This window comes from Notolabrus celidotus, chromosome 7 (assembly GCF_009762535.1).
Source record: "Notolabrus celidotus isolate fNotCel1 chromosome 7, fNotCel1.pri, whole genome shotgun sequence".
NCBI classification, from domain to species: domain Eukaryota; kingdom Metazoa; phylum Chordata; class Actinopteri; order Labriformes; family Labridae; genus Notolabrus; species Notolabrus celidotus.
Window position 1 is genome coordinate 17018984 of NC_048278.1, and position 17452 is coordinate 17036435.

The 17452-nt window shown below is 39.3% G+C and overlaps 1 protein-coding gene across 3 annotated transcripts in view; it reads left to right on the plus strand.

The window, feature by feature from the left end:
- The window catches only part of sept9b (septin 9b), an 83149-nt gene that overhangs the window by 24826 nt on the left and 40871 nt on the right, over positions 1–17452 (plus strand). For all 3 annotated transcript variants that reach the window (XM_034688403.1, XM_034688402.1, XM_034688401.1), the window contains exon 2: positions 7000–7680. In XM_034688403.1, the coding sequence (XP_034544294.1) occupies positions 7000–7680 (681 nt within the window). The remainder of the gene's footprint in view (positions 1–6999; positions 7681–17452) is intronic.

A 17452-nucleotide genomic window follows, 5' to 3' on the forward strand; every position in this document is an offset into this window, starting at 1 on the left:
GGTCCCTTCCTTCTCTCTTTCAATGTATTGTCAAAGATAGTAACCAGCGTGTATTAAGTTGTCACACACACACAAAGCACACAGTAGAAAGCATTTGCTGTATCCAGACCAAAGTCATGATCATTATGATCTGCTTGTAAAGAAACCAGAATCACCACTTACCATTAATGTGTTTCCATCTGGGAGATGGATAGCTATAAAGAGAGGAGCACTGCAAACACTTCACTGAGTAAATCCCCATTTTAACCCCGATTGTTACAGTTTCCACTACATTACACTGCACTGTACCACACAATGAGGACAGAGGGAAAAGTAGTGTAATGGGTGAGCACACTAAAGATGTAATAATGTCTCTTGGTTTTAGACCATAACTTGAAATGTATGATAGAAACCACCATAACAGTGACACACTGAAACAATATTATGATCTACTGAAAGCTAGAAAACGTCTCTGTTCAATCTAAACTAATGAGTCACTGGAGAATCAGCCCAGAATAAGACCAGATTTGTATACTCAGAGAGTTAGGAGTCATGCATAGAGCTCCTGCTGTGTTTGCCAACCTAAACTGAGCTTTGAGTCCAATCCTAATGTATTTTGTCCTGGTTATGTGCTCTAAGGGGGAATGTTGGTGCTCCAGAGTGGCATATGGACACAGAGCGGAAATTAACATTGAAATGGAGAGAGTACAGCTGTGTGTGTGTGGCACAATCTGAGACCTGGCAGAGAGGCCAGTGTGTTAATAAGGTGGTTGTAGTGTGTAAATAAAACACCTTTTCAACAGTTCTCAGTGGTACAGTTCACTCTTCAAGGTATATTAAACTGCAGGTGGCAGACAGCACATGTAAGGTTAGAACAAATAACATTTCTAGAAGTTCTTTTTTTTTTTTTGGGTGAAAAGACCATTTTACCTAAAAGATTTTTGAATAACCTGTCTCTGTTTCTATACAAAGACTTCTATACTCTATCTGCGAATAATGTCATTTAAACTATAAATTGTGTTTACAGGCATTAGGTGGAATGCAGTGTCTTCACCTTCATTTGTCACTGATGTCGATCTGTTCATGGAGAGGATAGTAAACTAGGGCTTGATCAAAGGAGCAGTTTTACAGCAGTGTCACCTGTCAAAGGTTGAGGCCTAAAGAGCCTGAAGCCAAGAAACAGGACAACTATTCAACAGCTGCTTTAAATGCTTTGAGAGTGTTTGTGCGTGCTTGCTCTTTCAATTCTTCAACCAGATCAGAACTCTTCGTTCTGATTAGAATTCAGATCCTACTTTGAGAAATCTGCCACTTCATAATAACTAAATCTAGCTAGAGGATCTCTAGAGGATTAAAACCCAATTTCGGTACCAGCTAACCTCTTCTATCATACATCCTTCTTTTATACACCTCCGACACTCCTAGAATTCCTTTGTGCTCAACTCAGGGTGTCGGCCAGACCAGGAGAGAACCACGCAGTAAATCTGACACAGTGAACTTTCCTGCCGCTGGTCAGCATTAGTAAACCCAACACCATCAGTGGGCAGTGAAAGGAAGTGTGTGTTTGACAGCGTAGCATTAAGGTTTCGTCTGACCAAGCAGAATACCAGAGTGTGAAATAGTATCGTTGGTTGTTTGGCCTTGTCTTGTCAAAAAGATGTTGACCACAAGGACTTGTATTCTGCAGCTACTGACATCGGATAAACTCCACTGTGCGTTAACTGTTGTTTTATGACCAGTGCTTGACAGTGACTCACTTTCTTAATCACTTGACTTATTGTTTGGGGCTAGAATTACAAGACAAAGTAGGAGTTCAAGGTTGTGTTCAGTTCACTATATCATTTATTAATTTAAATAATGGTGCAGCGGCTTCTTGTTGTTGTAACTTTACTGCATGACTGCATTTCATGTTCAGGGTTCTCTAAACAGTTAGAGATTTATGAGACCAAAATATCGCCCCGATGGGCGCTGACATATTGCTTTGGTGATGTGTTTGGAGCCGGAGCATGCACAGAAGCAATCTGGCTGGAGGAGCTGCACAATTGACGCTACACCCCTTATTTTCCTGTGTGATAATTTTCTTGATATTCATCTTACATTTTCTCTGGCAAAAGTTTGCAGTATAGGTTTTTTGTCTGTGAATCCACCCCAAAACATGTGACCATTTGGAGAAATAGGGATGGGCATCCCTGACAAACATAGCAAACACATGGTTTAGATGTGCAACAATGGAAGTTCAGTTTGGTTTGGGCTCTGGACGACATGGTCAGAGTTAGGAATAACACTTATCATAATCTACTTATAAAGATAGCCTATATGTATGTATGTATTTTTTGTCCTTTTGTGCACCAGTGTATTTTTTTACCTGCTCTTGCTAGTTCAGCAATGCAGGTAAGTCAACACCAAGCACAGTTCTTTCACATTAAAAGTCTTCCAGTGGCTCAGAGTCACTTTTTTTGCCCATCATCACAATATAGAGAACTTTTGTTGTGACATACTAATAGTAGAAAATGTTGTCAGTGCTGAAAAACAGCTTACATTAAATATTATAATAAATGAATCAGTTTTTAATTTACATAAAGTTTAGTAACCAAAGGAGGTCTATAGTATGACTATATTGCTGTCTGTGAATGAAGATTGTGTGCAGTTTACTGGTCTTTAATTTTCAATTCTATAGATGAGGCCCTTTTTTTTTAATAAACGCTCAAGGTGTTAAAATCAGAAGATACCTCTTCATTGTAACCCCTGAAAGCTGTCCTCTAGCTGATGGCAGTAAGTTGCAACAGATGAGTCAAAAGAGACATGTGAAGTGGCTGATTTACATCCTCAAATGCCCTGAAAGTCAAAATAACTGAGTCAGAAAAGGTAGTCAAAAAAAGCTCCAGAGAAGGTTAGAGTTTGATGCAGTAAAAGTATTATCTTTGAACGAGCGAACACCTCAGACAAATCTGGATAAACTGAGACAGCCCTGAAGCAGATTGAGGATTTGAAAAAAATAGTTTGCACAGGTCCACATCAGTGCAGATGTCACTCTCAAATGCTTAATATATATACAAAAGAGTAATTCTTAAAATACTTTGTGCTGTAATGTACGAGTACTTTGGTGTGAAGTATTTGTATGAGAATATTTGACTTTCTTGATATAGTCTATCCAGGAGGAGAAACAAAACACAGGAGTGGTTGGTAGGAGCTTTTTTTTGACAGCTGTCAGGCTCTACACATATTAGTGAGAGAAAAAACAGTGTGCAAGAACTTAGTCTTAACCTGGTTTAACCTCCTCATTTCTCCTCCAGCACCCTCCTCTCCTCTCCTCTCGGTCTGCAGTCTCTACCCCTTCATTCCTATCTGTTATGTTGTCTGTTTTTCTGCCTCTGACTCTCCACTATCTCATATTTGAGCATCTGTGCTGAGATGATACTAGATGTTTGTGTGCACTGGTTGGGATGTCCTTGAGAGAAAAGTGATGACACTGATGATAAGACACAGCCTGGGCTGAACACCTGGGCTGTATTAGGACAAATGACCGTGAACCAGAGTGAGGATACAGCTGCCATCTTTGTTGCACTGTTTTATACTGTCTGTGCTGCATTATCTTCACACAGGAGACTGTGTGAGTTACTGGACACTGGGCGGTGATAGGTAGTGAAGGGACGTGGGGGAGACGAGACTCCTGGCTGCTGTTAATGAGGCTCCTCTGAGGTAGACTGGACCTCTGGTTTCCAGCTCATAGTCTGGGAATGCTGTTTCACTGGGAACCATACTCCTTCATCCATCTGTCAGTCCCACAAAGACCTAAAGCTCCATGATCCTGTATGTATGATATGCAAAGAATATCCAGATGGATTAAAAAACTTTAGATTCAGCTGAAGAAGAAGACGACCCAGGAGTCTGAAGAAAGTCGCAAAAACAAAGTAGTTGAGTGATCATCTTAGTGAAAGATGCCCTGAATGCCTTTTTCCATTTCAATCCATGTTCCCGAACAACATTACAGTACAGAATGATTCGACTTCATTTCTGCTCTCAAATTATGTTCACTTGGCTGCAGAGTCTCTAAATACAAACAAATGGCTTCAGGGGAAAGCACTCAAGTCCTCTGCTGCAGCCCCATGCTTGAAGGCATATAATCACAAAGTAGCCAAGAACAGAAACACTAATCTAGGATCACTTAACAGGTCACAGGCTGAACAACCTCTTAATTCAGCTCTTATTATGGCAAAATTTAGGATTATTAATCCTGATATCCCTCCCATATTCAGCTGTAATTGTCACATTTGCAGCTCTTAAACATAGAACAAAATCTACAGCATGTGTCGGGAAATGTTAGACTGTGCATCGTTTTCTTGTTCACTACACAATACTTGCCTAAAGCGTGCATCACAACCTTCAGTGCCTGCATGAAATCTGCAGAGCAATTTTGGCAGACCAACTTATTCTCTGGCTGGAGTTGAAAGTAGCCACAGCCTTGGCTTCCCACTCAGTAATCATAAAACACAAGACAGAGAAAAAGCAGTGGTAAAAAGGACACAGACCAGTGGCAGTATTGGTTCGGACACCACTTACAAACTGTAATTTTATTATGTGTAATTTTTTTAAATCTATGTATAACTATCAAACGTGGATTTTAAAGCGGTTTTATGATGCTTTAGAGAATAATGAACTCAATGAACAGAACTCAACAGAAATTTTGCACAAAAAAGTAAACACTGTGAGAAAATGTGTACAGGTGGATGTAGTTCTAAGACCAATAATCTGTTTTTTAGCTTAATAAATCGCATATCAAGAGACAGGGTTGTGTCCAAGTGGAATAACTTGGATGGGTGTTCAAGTGGAATAACTTAGATGGCAGAAGCCCCACCTTATATCTGAATGGCTCGCCCATTAATTCTAAACTAAGACTGCCTCACTGCCCCGGCAGAAGCATTGCTTAAGTTCAAAGTAACATACTGTTACCACAGGCTGCTAGTAGCTTTTGTAACATGAGTATACCTACTTTCTGTACAACACAGTGTGAGATTGGAGGAAGCATCGTCCTCTTCCAATGAGTGGCAAACTAATATCAGATTGTTCTGAGCAAAGTATCAAACCAATGTCTGTTGTGCTTTTCCCCTTTAGATTTGACAATCCATTTATTTACAGCATCACCTTGTATTCTCACAAACATATTGTCTCTAACTCTATACTACGACGTTCCATTCACTACAACCACAATAAGAGGAAAGACAAAGACACAAAGAGGATAAACTCAGGATGAACTCATGGTAATTCTCTGCATTATAGTGCAGTCAAAAAATCTTTCACACCTCACTGCATCACGTGAAGCTTGGTGTAATGCATGCTTTAAATCAGGTGTCCATTCTGTGTTCTATGTAGAGACTACAAACTAATACCTATCACTGTCTTATGCAAAGTAAAAAAAAATAGAAAACACTTAATGAGGAAAACAAGACCTTCATGGTATGATGAGTTAATAAAAGCAGTCAAAGTTGATATGATTGGAGACAGAAATGGTAAACAAATGCTAACCCGAAATTTGTTGTGGTTCGCATTCAAACCTCCAGCCACCCCTGCTTAAGTCAGAGTCCTAGGATGTCCAACCCTGTCAAAAATGTTTGGGCTTGCCCCTCATTGGATGTACTGTATAACAAACTGCAGAGGCTAAAGCTTGTTTACAGCTTTATCGACATTTGTAAAACTAGATGGGGAAAAATACCTCGTTTACAGTCCAAATAAATTGTGCACAAGTAGTGATTGCAGGGTTGAGAGGATTTGTGACAAAAATCACCATGACAAGAGTAAGGATCCCTCCTGGTGTGCAAGATCATTCTCAGTGTCTGACTGATATGAAAAGACCTTGTGGCTCTGCCCTGACTCTTTGACAGGGGGTAAATTGTATCAAATGTCACCATTGTTGGAGTGAAGCAGCTTCAAGCTGTAAATTAGATTAACGGTGTTGGCTGAAATGTGTGGGGAGGTGGCTTTGATGTGATTGTGTTTAATTCTGCATCCCCTAACAGAGTTTTGGCTTTCCATAAAGAGCACCGAGGCTGGGGCATGTTCCCCTCCCTGTGGGTTTAGCCTCTTAAAAATAAGCATGTATGCATTCCCGGAGCTTGCTCATTTTTACTTTGAACAAAATCTACATCCAGTTACATAAAGACAAATGCACACTCAGACACACCACAAGCCACAAACAGATCAAATGATCACCACTGTGTTTGAGATTGGAGGAAACGAGATGTTCTTCAGGGGGTGCGTGAGCGGACCAGACTAACTAGTATGTCATTATGATACCAGCTCCTGGCCTTTGGCTTGGCAACAGCAAATCTATGATGGGAGTCAAATTCAAGTTGACTTTGAGCCAGTGCACTTATCCCAGGGGCTGATTCCATCCCTCAGTATCCTCATCTTGGACAGTGCCGAGATTTTCTCACGTAACAACTAACCAAGGGGGAGGATGTGCCTCTATCTCTGTGCTTGTGTTGTTCATAAACAGAGTCTTGGGACTTTTTCCCTTAACGCCTTGCAGTGAATTATGCTTGGCTGACTGCATGCAGTGAAACATTTCAAGTGACTCAGTGTAAAACTTAACTTTATAGTGTAACACAGATATAGCATCCAAGTCGTGACTGAACAACACATTGACTATAACGTGATATAAAATAAATTTAAACCTGCTGCTTGTGACGGGAACATAATTTAATTAAAAGTGTATGCTTTTATGATGTTTACTTTATGTTGCCAACAACATTGCCCCAAAAGGCAACTCCATCCTCAATCATCAGACCCTTTACTTCTTGGATAATCTTCATACAATCATACAGAAAATAATTTACTGCTCTGTTAAGCTGTGTGACTTTTCAGATTACATTTATGATATTCTACCAACTTGCTCACACATTTTTTGTTAATTAATAACATTATAAAATTGTTGTTATCTGACATTGATTAATCAATGAATCCTGAAATTGTTTTAACCATAAATGACTCAGCATATTTGTTGTGTTTTTCTCTCACATGCAGCTCTGAAGAGGTCCTTCGAGGTAGAGGATGTGGACACTTCCTCTCACCTCTCCCCTGGCTCCCGCCGGACAACCAGCTCCCCTCACCGCAACGCCATGTCTCCCACCAGTATCTACTACCGGGATCTGGGCTCTGCCACCACGGCAACCAACAACAACAACCTCAACTACACCCAACCTCGCTCAATCATGGGCGGAGGAGGCTCCAAGACTCCGGAGCCTGTGTCACGCCGATCTGAACTCTCCATCGATATCTCATCTTCTTCTAACAAGCAGGTGGATAACGCCACCAGCCCTTCCTCCACGCGCTTCGCCACTGGCAGTGCCCTGAAACGCCCTGAAGTCCTGGGTCACTCCAAGACCCCTGAGATGAGCCACAAGAGGGAGGTGACTTTCGCCAAAACTCCCAATGACTCCCCGGTGATACGTCGTAACGAGGGCAACAACAACAACAACGGCACCAGCAAGACCCCCGAGCAGAATCACACTCGCAAGTTTGAGCCTCCAAGTCCTGGCGACATTCGTAAACCTGACATCAGCATCACCAGAGCTCCGCCGGAAAACAACGGACACCACCCAGCAGTGCACCACCCTCATCATCCCAACCCTCACCACAACACCATTGTTACCACCTTCCGCTGCTCCTCGCCCAATCACGCCGGACGGAAATCACCCAACTATGGTAAGTCTTTCTCATTCTAATACTCAACTAACTCCAAACAATAATCAATCCACCTTTATCCTTTACTACTGCTGTACTCCTTCCTGGAAGAGCATGAAACCATTGGTGGTCATGTGTACTGCATCTCTCACATCTGCAATAGTGTTGTTATACCCGTGCACAAGGTAAACACACTTACAGAAAACAAAGTGCATCAAGACTGAGGTTAAAAACTCCCCTAAAAACCTTTGAATGGTAAGTGAGTTTTACATCTAATCTTGCTTCAGTGCTGTAGAAGTGTTCCTTGAGAGGTTTCAGTATGCAGTGATTTCACTAATGATTTAATGAGTCCACCTCTGATAACTGGCAGTTTTCTTTTCCTTTTTTTTTCCAATTTGAGCTTAATGATTTTTTTACACATGGTGGTTCTGTAACCAACCAAGTTTCAAAATTGACCAAAAAGTGGACCAGCAGAAACGAGATTATTTTTCTTTTAATCTATTATTGGTTAATTGGAAAAAGATGCTGTTACAGTTTTTGTTCTCAGAAACATTACCCTTGAAAATAGGAAACAGAACTCTTTCTAGGTCATCATTACAGAGACGTCTGTCATGTACGTCTGTCAGTTTCTAATTCCCTTTTTCCCATTTAATACTGAGTACGTCATTACTTCGACCTAGTTTTTATTTTTGTACTTTTACACATCACTTCAGGGTTTAAGTGTGTTGTAGACAGTGGCCTTTCAGTTTGTCCTTCGCTCAGTATCCATAAAAGGAGTTGTATGTTTATGCATCTAAGTTGTCTGTGTCCACAAATCTTTTAGTGTTACCATTTGGTGTTTAGCTGACTGGCCTCTATAAGGCTGCAGGACAGACATCCAGTCATCAGTGGAAAAAATCTATTCATGGTAAAAGGCTGTAAAAGTTAGTGTCTTAAAATAATTCAAAAACAAAATTTGATCTTTTGTTTGGAGGAAAAGGGAACTTTTGACTCTTGGCTGTAATGTATTTCACACTCAAACCCAGCTGTAATAAAAAAGTCACAGTTTCTAGTTAACATTTTATTGTACGTTTTTCTTGTGGTTTCACATCTTTGTTCTCCTTCTTCATTCACATTGAGGTAACAAACAAACCCAAATGCTCTCCCTTTAATTTGGAAAAAATAATTGAGGAGAAGCTTCTTTGATTTGTCTGATCCATGCATTTCTGTCAGTAAAATAAGTAATCACGTCCTTGGAGGCCCGTTGTTTCAGAAGACTGAATGTCTGTATTTGTGGTCTGTTATTAATGCTGCATCGGAGCCAGGTTGTTTTTTTGTTATGTGATAGAAGCCTAACCTTGGGATCACCAGACCAGCACCCTGATTGTCTTATAGTAACCAGCGTTAAAAAATGCAGTTAAATAGAGCAACATAGAAGGAGCCAAAATATTTACATTAGCTTCTCTGATGCCGCCCCTGACATAAAACAACCACATAAAAACTTTTAATTCAAGTTTTTTTTCAGTTGGAGGTCAATATATAAGATGAAATGAGAAGAACCATGTGCTTTTTTTATTTTCTGTATGATTGTGGTTTTCTTTTAATTCCTTCTTCTAAGGAGTAAGTTTGTTTACCAAGCCAACCTAGATATCTATTGTTGTGCGGGGAATACAATACGATGTTTTTAACATTACTAGGTGTTGCATTGTTGTGATGTTTAAGCCTTAATATAGAATGACACTCCAAGACCGAGTGTTACAAATGGAGGTGATTTTGTTGATAACTCTTGCCAGGTTCATCATCATCATTGTCACTACAAGCTACTCCTTTCACCTTGCCACAGTGTTGTGCCTTGTCATTTGGTGTTACTTTACAAAACAGCGACTAAAACTGCTTTGAGCAAGGCTGCTCTGTGTTTTGTTTATTTATATGTGCGGCCTTGGTCACTGAAGTAGCTGATAGCTTACATCATGATAGAACTACAGTGAAAGCTTTTCCGTGTAGTACTATATGAATCACTGTTTCCATACAGCTTGTAACAACTTTCCCAACTTGTTTATGATGAGCTCATCCTGACCTGTACTTTTTGATGGCTATAAAATAAAATAAAATAAAATAAAATAAAATAAAATAAAATAACCCATTTAATAATTTGGCAGATTTCCCACATTATGTTTACAGTCCCAGTTTATGTCTGTGTGTCTGTGGAGACTGTAAATCTTTGTTTTTTTGTCTATGTTGAAGCTTTTACATGGCGTTATCACAGATTATAGAGCTAAAAACAGTTAATGGTCCACAGAGAGAGCCACTAAGAGCAGTCAAAATGAGGGGTGACCTGCCTGATGGGCCCAAGGGCTCTGAGTGGGCCCACCATGCTCTGCATTAAAACATTATCAGGGGAGCTAAATACAAAAAAAAATACTCCTTGGAATAACTGTAATGTACCTTCATTGTTAATGGTTATGTTATATAATGAATGAAAATACACCAGTCTCTTGGTATGTGGGGGACAATGGTTGATAAAGAATAGTTTTCCCTGTTGCTTCATTTATACGAGATTAAATAACTTAAGAGTAATATACATATGACACATGATATGCTTTGGGAGCTACAGTTACAGCATCAGTAACGATCATGTAATGTTGTTTTTCCATATGGCTGTCAACTGTGTTTTTAGGGTCTCTTCGATAAGCCGCTTTCCTGCCCATTCAATTTTTCCAAGAGGAAATGATATCACACTCAAACACACACTCACACACCACAGTACAGAGAGTATCCTGTGTTTCCTTCCGTGTTCTGTCAACGTGATTGTTTCCCACCGCTCTGTGACCTCACTGCAGCACGTTTCCTCTGTCAAGGATCATGTGATCTAAGTCTGTCAGTTCCCTCCTGTATACGTAAATCCCTCTGTACTTTGATCCAAGTTTCATGGATAAGGGGATGCACCAGGGTGTTTATTCAAAAGATCAGCATGGTTGTGACTCAGATGAGAAATTACACTCATTTTTATTGCCTGATTATCATGCTAAAAAAATAAACAGAAACCATTATTTTTGTTGTTAGGTTAGTTTTTATAAATTGTTGGAGTCTTGATAAATCAAAAGAGGAAAAATATGTGCTTGCTTTCACTTCTCCTCTGTGCTGACTTTCTACTTTCTCTCTTTAAACCACATGTCTTTGGGGTCTGGGTTTCTTGGATCCATCATTGCAAACGTTTGTTCAATAGATCCAAACTGTTATTAACTGTACTTTGCAGATGGGTGTTTTACAACCACACTTACTGCTATGCAAGAGTAACAACCTTGACTTAGTGGTCCTCAGCAATTTGAGACAATTTTATACTCTTCAGCTCTCAGGCAACATTTTAAAGATTGTACTATTAGAAAGGATCAATTACTTTTTGGCATTTGGCTGTATTATGAAAAACCTTAGTTTTCAGGCATTGCAGGCTAGCTATGCAATATTCATCAGTGGTTTATGCCATTTTACAGGGATTTTTCCTTCCTTCTTGTGAAAGTGCCTATGAAACATATTTCACATATGCACTCTTGAAATGTGTTATTGTTGACTAAGAATGGGCCTTTGATATCTATACAGGAGTAGGTCCCCTCCCATGGAGGCTGCCATCTTGCACTGTCATGTTTCTACAGTAGCACAGAGCAGACAAGTTAGTAACCTATGAATTTTTGTATTTAGTGAATGACCACATAAAATGCACTGGTTGGAGGACAAAGAAGATGAGAGTGGTTGTTGTGTGCAAAATAATCTATAATGATGGTAAAAACTTGGTAAATAGAGGATCATACTCATCATACCTCGCAGGATGTTCTTGTTCCAAAGGACACCGTCGCTTCACTGATGGGTGAGCAAGAAAGTGTTTCAATGTAGAATCTGACAGCTAGATATTGCTAAATTTTCTCATTTTTACACACTGGTCATTCAGTCAGCAGTTGACTGATTGCTGTGATGCCCTGTGCTTAGTCACAGACCAACAAAAACTTGGACAAAGCTTAGCTGCTTTTGTGATTAACGGAACACAAAGAAATTGAGACTATTTTTGATAACTTTGGTTGTCAAGCTGTTATTTTTAGCATTATTATCGATACTCTTTACTTGGTTTACAAATCCCCTCATAGTCCTGCTCCAGACTACTTGTCTGACTTGGTTTGTAGTAATATATGTCTTTTGGGTCTTTTGGTTGTTGCCTCTTAGTCAGTAGTGATAAAATCTAAGACTCATGCCCAGGCTGCTTTTAGCCACTGTCCAAGCCTGTGGTGCAGCCTGACCTTTTTTTTTTTTTTTTTTTTTTTTTTTTTTATTACAACTTTTGTATTCCTTTTTTTTTTTTTTTTTTTTTTACATCAAACTTGTGTCAATTTCAACTTTTTTTGATTTCAACATTTTTAGTTGCATGTTAAGCAGGCTGCAGCTTTCATTATGTAAATAAAGTTTGTTTGATTATATAAGTGTTTCCCAAGGCACATTCATTTTGGTGAAATTTCCAAATTGTCAGATCAGTTTAATTCAATTAAATAAATTACCATGTTCTATTAAAGTTAAAGAGGAGCCATGTGTAAAGATTGTACTATTCCACTGTGAAGTAACTACTTTCAGTTAAATGCTTATACATATTCACAGTTTTTCTCAAGATCACTTTTATGTTCTCGAAGAGTTAGGCATAAAACCTATAAGATGTGACTCTAAATGGATGTGATAAGCTGTAGCACATGCAAGGAAAATGACAAGAAAGAAAACCCTCCCGACCATTGGGGTCACTTCAGGCAATAGACAGCAGACTGATTCTGATTGGTATCTGGTCTGCTCCTGTGTTCAGCCAGACGGGAACGTTATCTTGACAGGCAGGCCTGCTGTTCATCAATCCATCACACTCCGCAGAAACTCCTCTATCTTACATCTCGAGGCAGAGAAGCAGAGACCACCTGCGGTCCGAAATAACACATTTCTTATCTCTTAAGACCAGCTTACAAACTTTAAAAAACTTTGTTTCATCTGGAGACCAAAGCTGGTGTGATTGTATGTATTGCTTTATCAAACCAAATGACTTTTAATTTGCTGTGGTAAATCACAAGAAAAGCATCAGATGTTCAAAGGCAGGAAACACTTTTTGCTTGGATTAAAACCATTCTATAAAACTGTTGTTCATTTAGCTTTTTGCTTGAGTCTTTTTTTGAAGTGGCTAAGAATGCTATCATTTCAACACCAGGATGAACTACTTTTTATTGACTGCAGCCTCTGGAAAATGTCTTCAGATAAAGAATCTGGCCATAAATAGTCTTGTTATCACTGAGATGAAGACTTGGAGGTTATCTTTCTGGTCACATCCAATAACCATTTTTTAAAACTTTTTACTGTTTTATGAGGAGGAAACTGACATTCAACCATCACATGGATTGCTGTAACAAGACTTTTGAAAGTTATTCTTTCTGAAATAGAGGAGAAATGTAGTTTTAAAGGGCATTACAAGTCCAGTTTTCCTCTTATGAATGGAAGAATAAAATATATTTCTACCCAGCAGATTTGTTTTTTTGTGTTAATGTGTCCCCATAACTCTGTGGTATATTTATTTTACTAATTAAGATGGAGGAATGTCCATTTGTCTTTTATTTGGATCTACCCTCTAAAAGTGGGGAGAAGTGGAGGGCAGGGTGATTTGTCTCTGCCTATCCATGGGTCAGGAAAGGGCACACACAAAAACAAACACACTTTATTCTTTAAAAATGTTCTCTTACTTTTTCATCTTTTGTCAACACATCTCCACATGTAGAAACACACATACAGGCACCCTGAGGCCAAGGCATATCCGAGGTCAATCCTCTTGCAGTGTAATTACCATGGATTGATCCAGGACCATTACTCAGTGTGACCTGTTGGCTAATTACCAAGGTGGGGCAAGGCAAAGAAGAGGAAAGGGAGATTTTGGTACATGATTGTGATTGGCAACTGTTGCTGACTGAGGATAGAAACATTTGAAAATTTAAAGACAGTTTGGACTTGAACCAAAAGGAGCCTATTGCTCTTGTACAATCATGCACTAAATGTTTTGCATCAAGGATGAAAACTAATTGAAATATGCAATGATTAAGATTTGTGTATACGTGATGGAAAAGTTGCATTAAAATCTGCTGTTGGTCACTATTTGGGCTTTGATAGCCTGATGCCCATTGGCTGGCAACTTTCTTCCACCAGCAGTCCACACCATATTTTTTGTGGAAACCCCTGCATTTCCTCTCTCCATGTTATTGTATACGAATCACAGTTGTTTCAATCTAGGGGAGTTCAACATTATTTAAAGGAATAACTATTCTTCCCTTTGTTTCTGTCTTTACGTGTCTGCATATAAATATCATGGTAACTGTACTAAGGACTAATTTTTGAACCCTTGGAAAAATATGGAATACATTTACTAAATTTTCAAGTAATAAGAATAAAAAAACTTTTCAATAATGTCTCAGAAGTAACTCATCCTTTTTTCTCTTACGCCGGCAGTTATTGGTATACTGGTTGTATAGTTTTATCATGTTTTATAGAAAGCTTTAATTGAGTTTGACTTGTTTTTTTATTTTACACATGAAGAATCACATGTGGTACTTAACTGTGAATGAACTCCTTGCTGTGCACCATCATTAATAGTTTGATAATCACATCAGCCATGTGACTTAGCCTTGTTTTGTGTCTTGGATGTTTTTTTATGCTGTCAAAGCAAATATCATGGGAGCAATCATGTTCTGTTGCTCAGTTACCTTTCAAGCAAACTGAATGTTTGAGGAATTTCACCTTTTGGCCAATAAAAAGACTGCAAATCAGTGAACACCCATACTTCTTATGGGCTGAACCCAATCTGTTAAAGAAGACTGATCATCACCACTGAGTACATTTGTTAGAGTAGTTATATCAGTGGACAAGAAAAGGTGACAATCAATTAGTTATTCAATAAATCAATCAATCATTAGTTGTATAGCGCCAAATCACAACAAACGTTATCTCAAGACGCTTTTACAAACATAGCAGGTCTAGACCACTCTATGTCAAATTATGAGACCCAACACCAAGGCAGGATAAGACTCAGTCTTACCCTACCTTAATCCACCATGAGCATTGCACCTCGCAGTATTTAGCTAGTTACAGCGGCGAGGAAAAACTTCCTTTTAACAGGCAGAAACCTCAAGCAGAACCAGACTCATGTTAGACAGCCATCTGCCTTGACCGAGTTGGGTCTGGAAAGAGGGATAGAAGACAATAAGAGAGAGAGGTGATAGTGATGAGACAAGTAGTAGAAGCTGTTGCAGCTGGAGTCCAGAACGTCTGCAGCAGTGTCTGGAACGTCCACAGCAGGAGGACGTCTATGGCAAGACACGTCTTCAGCAGACAATGGACAGTGGGATAGTTTTGTTCAAATTAAAAAGCTGAAACTGGGATTGCCTCATGCTTTTCTATACATTCTTGCTGTTTCTTGAAGAGATTAGTTAATTTCTAAAGACCAGCATAAAAGATGCTGAAATATAAACAACTTTTTAATGTAATAGTTCATTTTTAACAATGTTTTTAAAGATGAATTGTTCATTATAGCAAGTAGTGACCTTGAGAACTAAAAAAATTAAGCGTTTTTGCTATGACTTATTTTTTTATTTGATGATCACATAATGATGCTCTTGCACTGAGGCACAGCTTGTCCCTGGCTATCTTTGACTCAGCTGCAAAACAGAGCTCTTGCTCATTTGAAGTCAGTGAGCCTCAAGATAGTGACGTCTGTCTTTTCTGTTAAAAAATGTCCTACAGTGATGACACTGACAAGTGTCACTTATCAGTGATGACACTGACAAGTGTCACTTATCATCAAGTTGAATTTGACTTAAGCTATAGGTGCACTTCTGGAAAACACCACCAGGAGGCAGCGTGTGACAGATGAAATCTGCTCTGACACCAACACTGATTAGAAAAAAGAATAAGAAAAGCTGTGTTTCCTGTTCTTGAAGCCCGATTAAATGAAGAACAAAACTCTAAACTTAACATATTATCTTTAGTACTATGCTGCCCTTTTTCAGAGAACTTAGCCTGATAAAGAAACTTCAGAAGCTCAGACCTCACAACTGTATTGTTGCAGAAATGCATCAAAGACAGAGGTCAGTCTGTTTCCTTTCATGTTTTATCAAAGACTTTAACACTCCAATACATCATAACAAAAAAGACACATTCAAAATAATGTCTTTCATGTCTTTGAAGTGTGTGGACAGCACTTACAAAACTGGACATGAAAGGTTTTCTCTTATTTTATGAACATTTTACATTAGAAGAGGAGGAGGAGGAGGAGGAGGAGGGGGGAGGGGCTGGGAGAAATGGGAAAGGGACAGCCCTTCTGCCCTAGATAAGTGGACACACACACACACGCACGCACGCACGCACGCACGCACGCACGCACGCACGCACGCACGCACACACACACACACACACACACACACACAGAGAGAGAGAGAGAGTTCCCCTCTCCCCCAGATAAAGCTTTCGGAAGTTGAAGTTTACATTGCGCATCTGGGGGAAGTCAGGGGTTAAAGAAGTTTCCCACCACTGCAGAAAGACCTTTGTCCGCTTGAGTCATCATATCAAATCCCACAGCTGCAGTAAACGCCCCCTTTGCGTTCACTTTCTCCTGCATGCTGTAAAGCCAACACAGTCACGGATGTTACCTTTACCTACACGTCAGAGCACACATGTTCAAACTCACACACATAATTTCTTCTTTGCACTGGGGACAAGACTTTTTGGCTGATTTATCACACTCTGTTTTCCACAGAGAGTTCAGAAGACCTGACTTTGAACAGACACAAACACACTGTATCATCCTTTTTTCATCTCCCTAAGTTTGAATACAGTGTGATTTGAGCCATCAGAACCTGATGAAGCAGTTAAGTAAGGCAATGTTAGTGTAAGGAGGCATTCTCATCAAATATCTCTTTTCTGGTTGTATTCCTCCCGCTCACCCAGATATTACACTCCACTGTGGATTCTCCAAGCAAGAAAATGATGAGAAAATCATGTCCTCTGTCTTGGCCATGAAAATGACGAAATGAAGCCAAAGAAACAGAGATCATTTTTGCCATGGTCCTGCGATCTGTTCAAATAATAAATGAGACTTGATGAGGGGGAAGAGAGATTCCTACATAACAAGTGTGTGGGTTAAGTATGTGAGGAATATGAAAAATATGAGGGTGCAGTCCTGTCACATGTGTTACACCAAGTTAAAACATTTCACACAGTTGATTGTAGGTTCTACTTTATAATGATAGAGCAGGGTCACATAGACCAGGGCAACAGATCAGGTCTATGTGCTCCTGTTAACTAATGAAGATAAGTTAGATAGAAGGTGTAAATTGTGTATCTGTTAACACCACACTATGTTTTATGATGTAGCATTGGATTGTGGGCAAATAAAATAAAAAGTAAATTGCAGCAGAACCAGATATATTGTTGAGTTTATTCTATGGACTCTTCCTACTTTTCAAAAATGGGAACCTTCACCCAGAATGCAACAAGTTTTGGAAAAGCTATGTGCTTGTTTGGTATCAGCAAAGTTTTAAGTAATCGGTCAGAAACTGACAAAATGAGGAGTGTGTATATAAATACATTTGGTCATTTTGAATATTCATCCAGAACCAACACAGACTCAGGTGACGTCACTTAATCAAATTTTTCTGATGTTGACATACTTTGGTGTCACTGCAGTCCCAGAGGGTTTCATATATTTTATATACACATGCAGTTTTATCCCACAGAACTGAGAAAAGAGTTGGAATGCAAA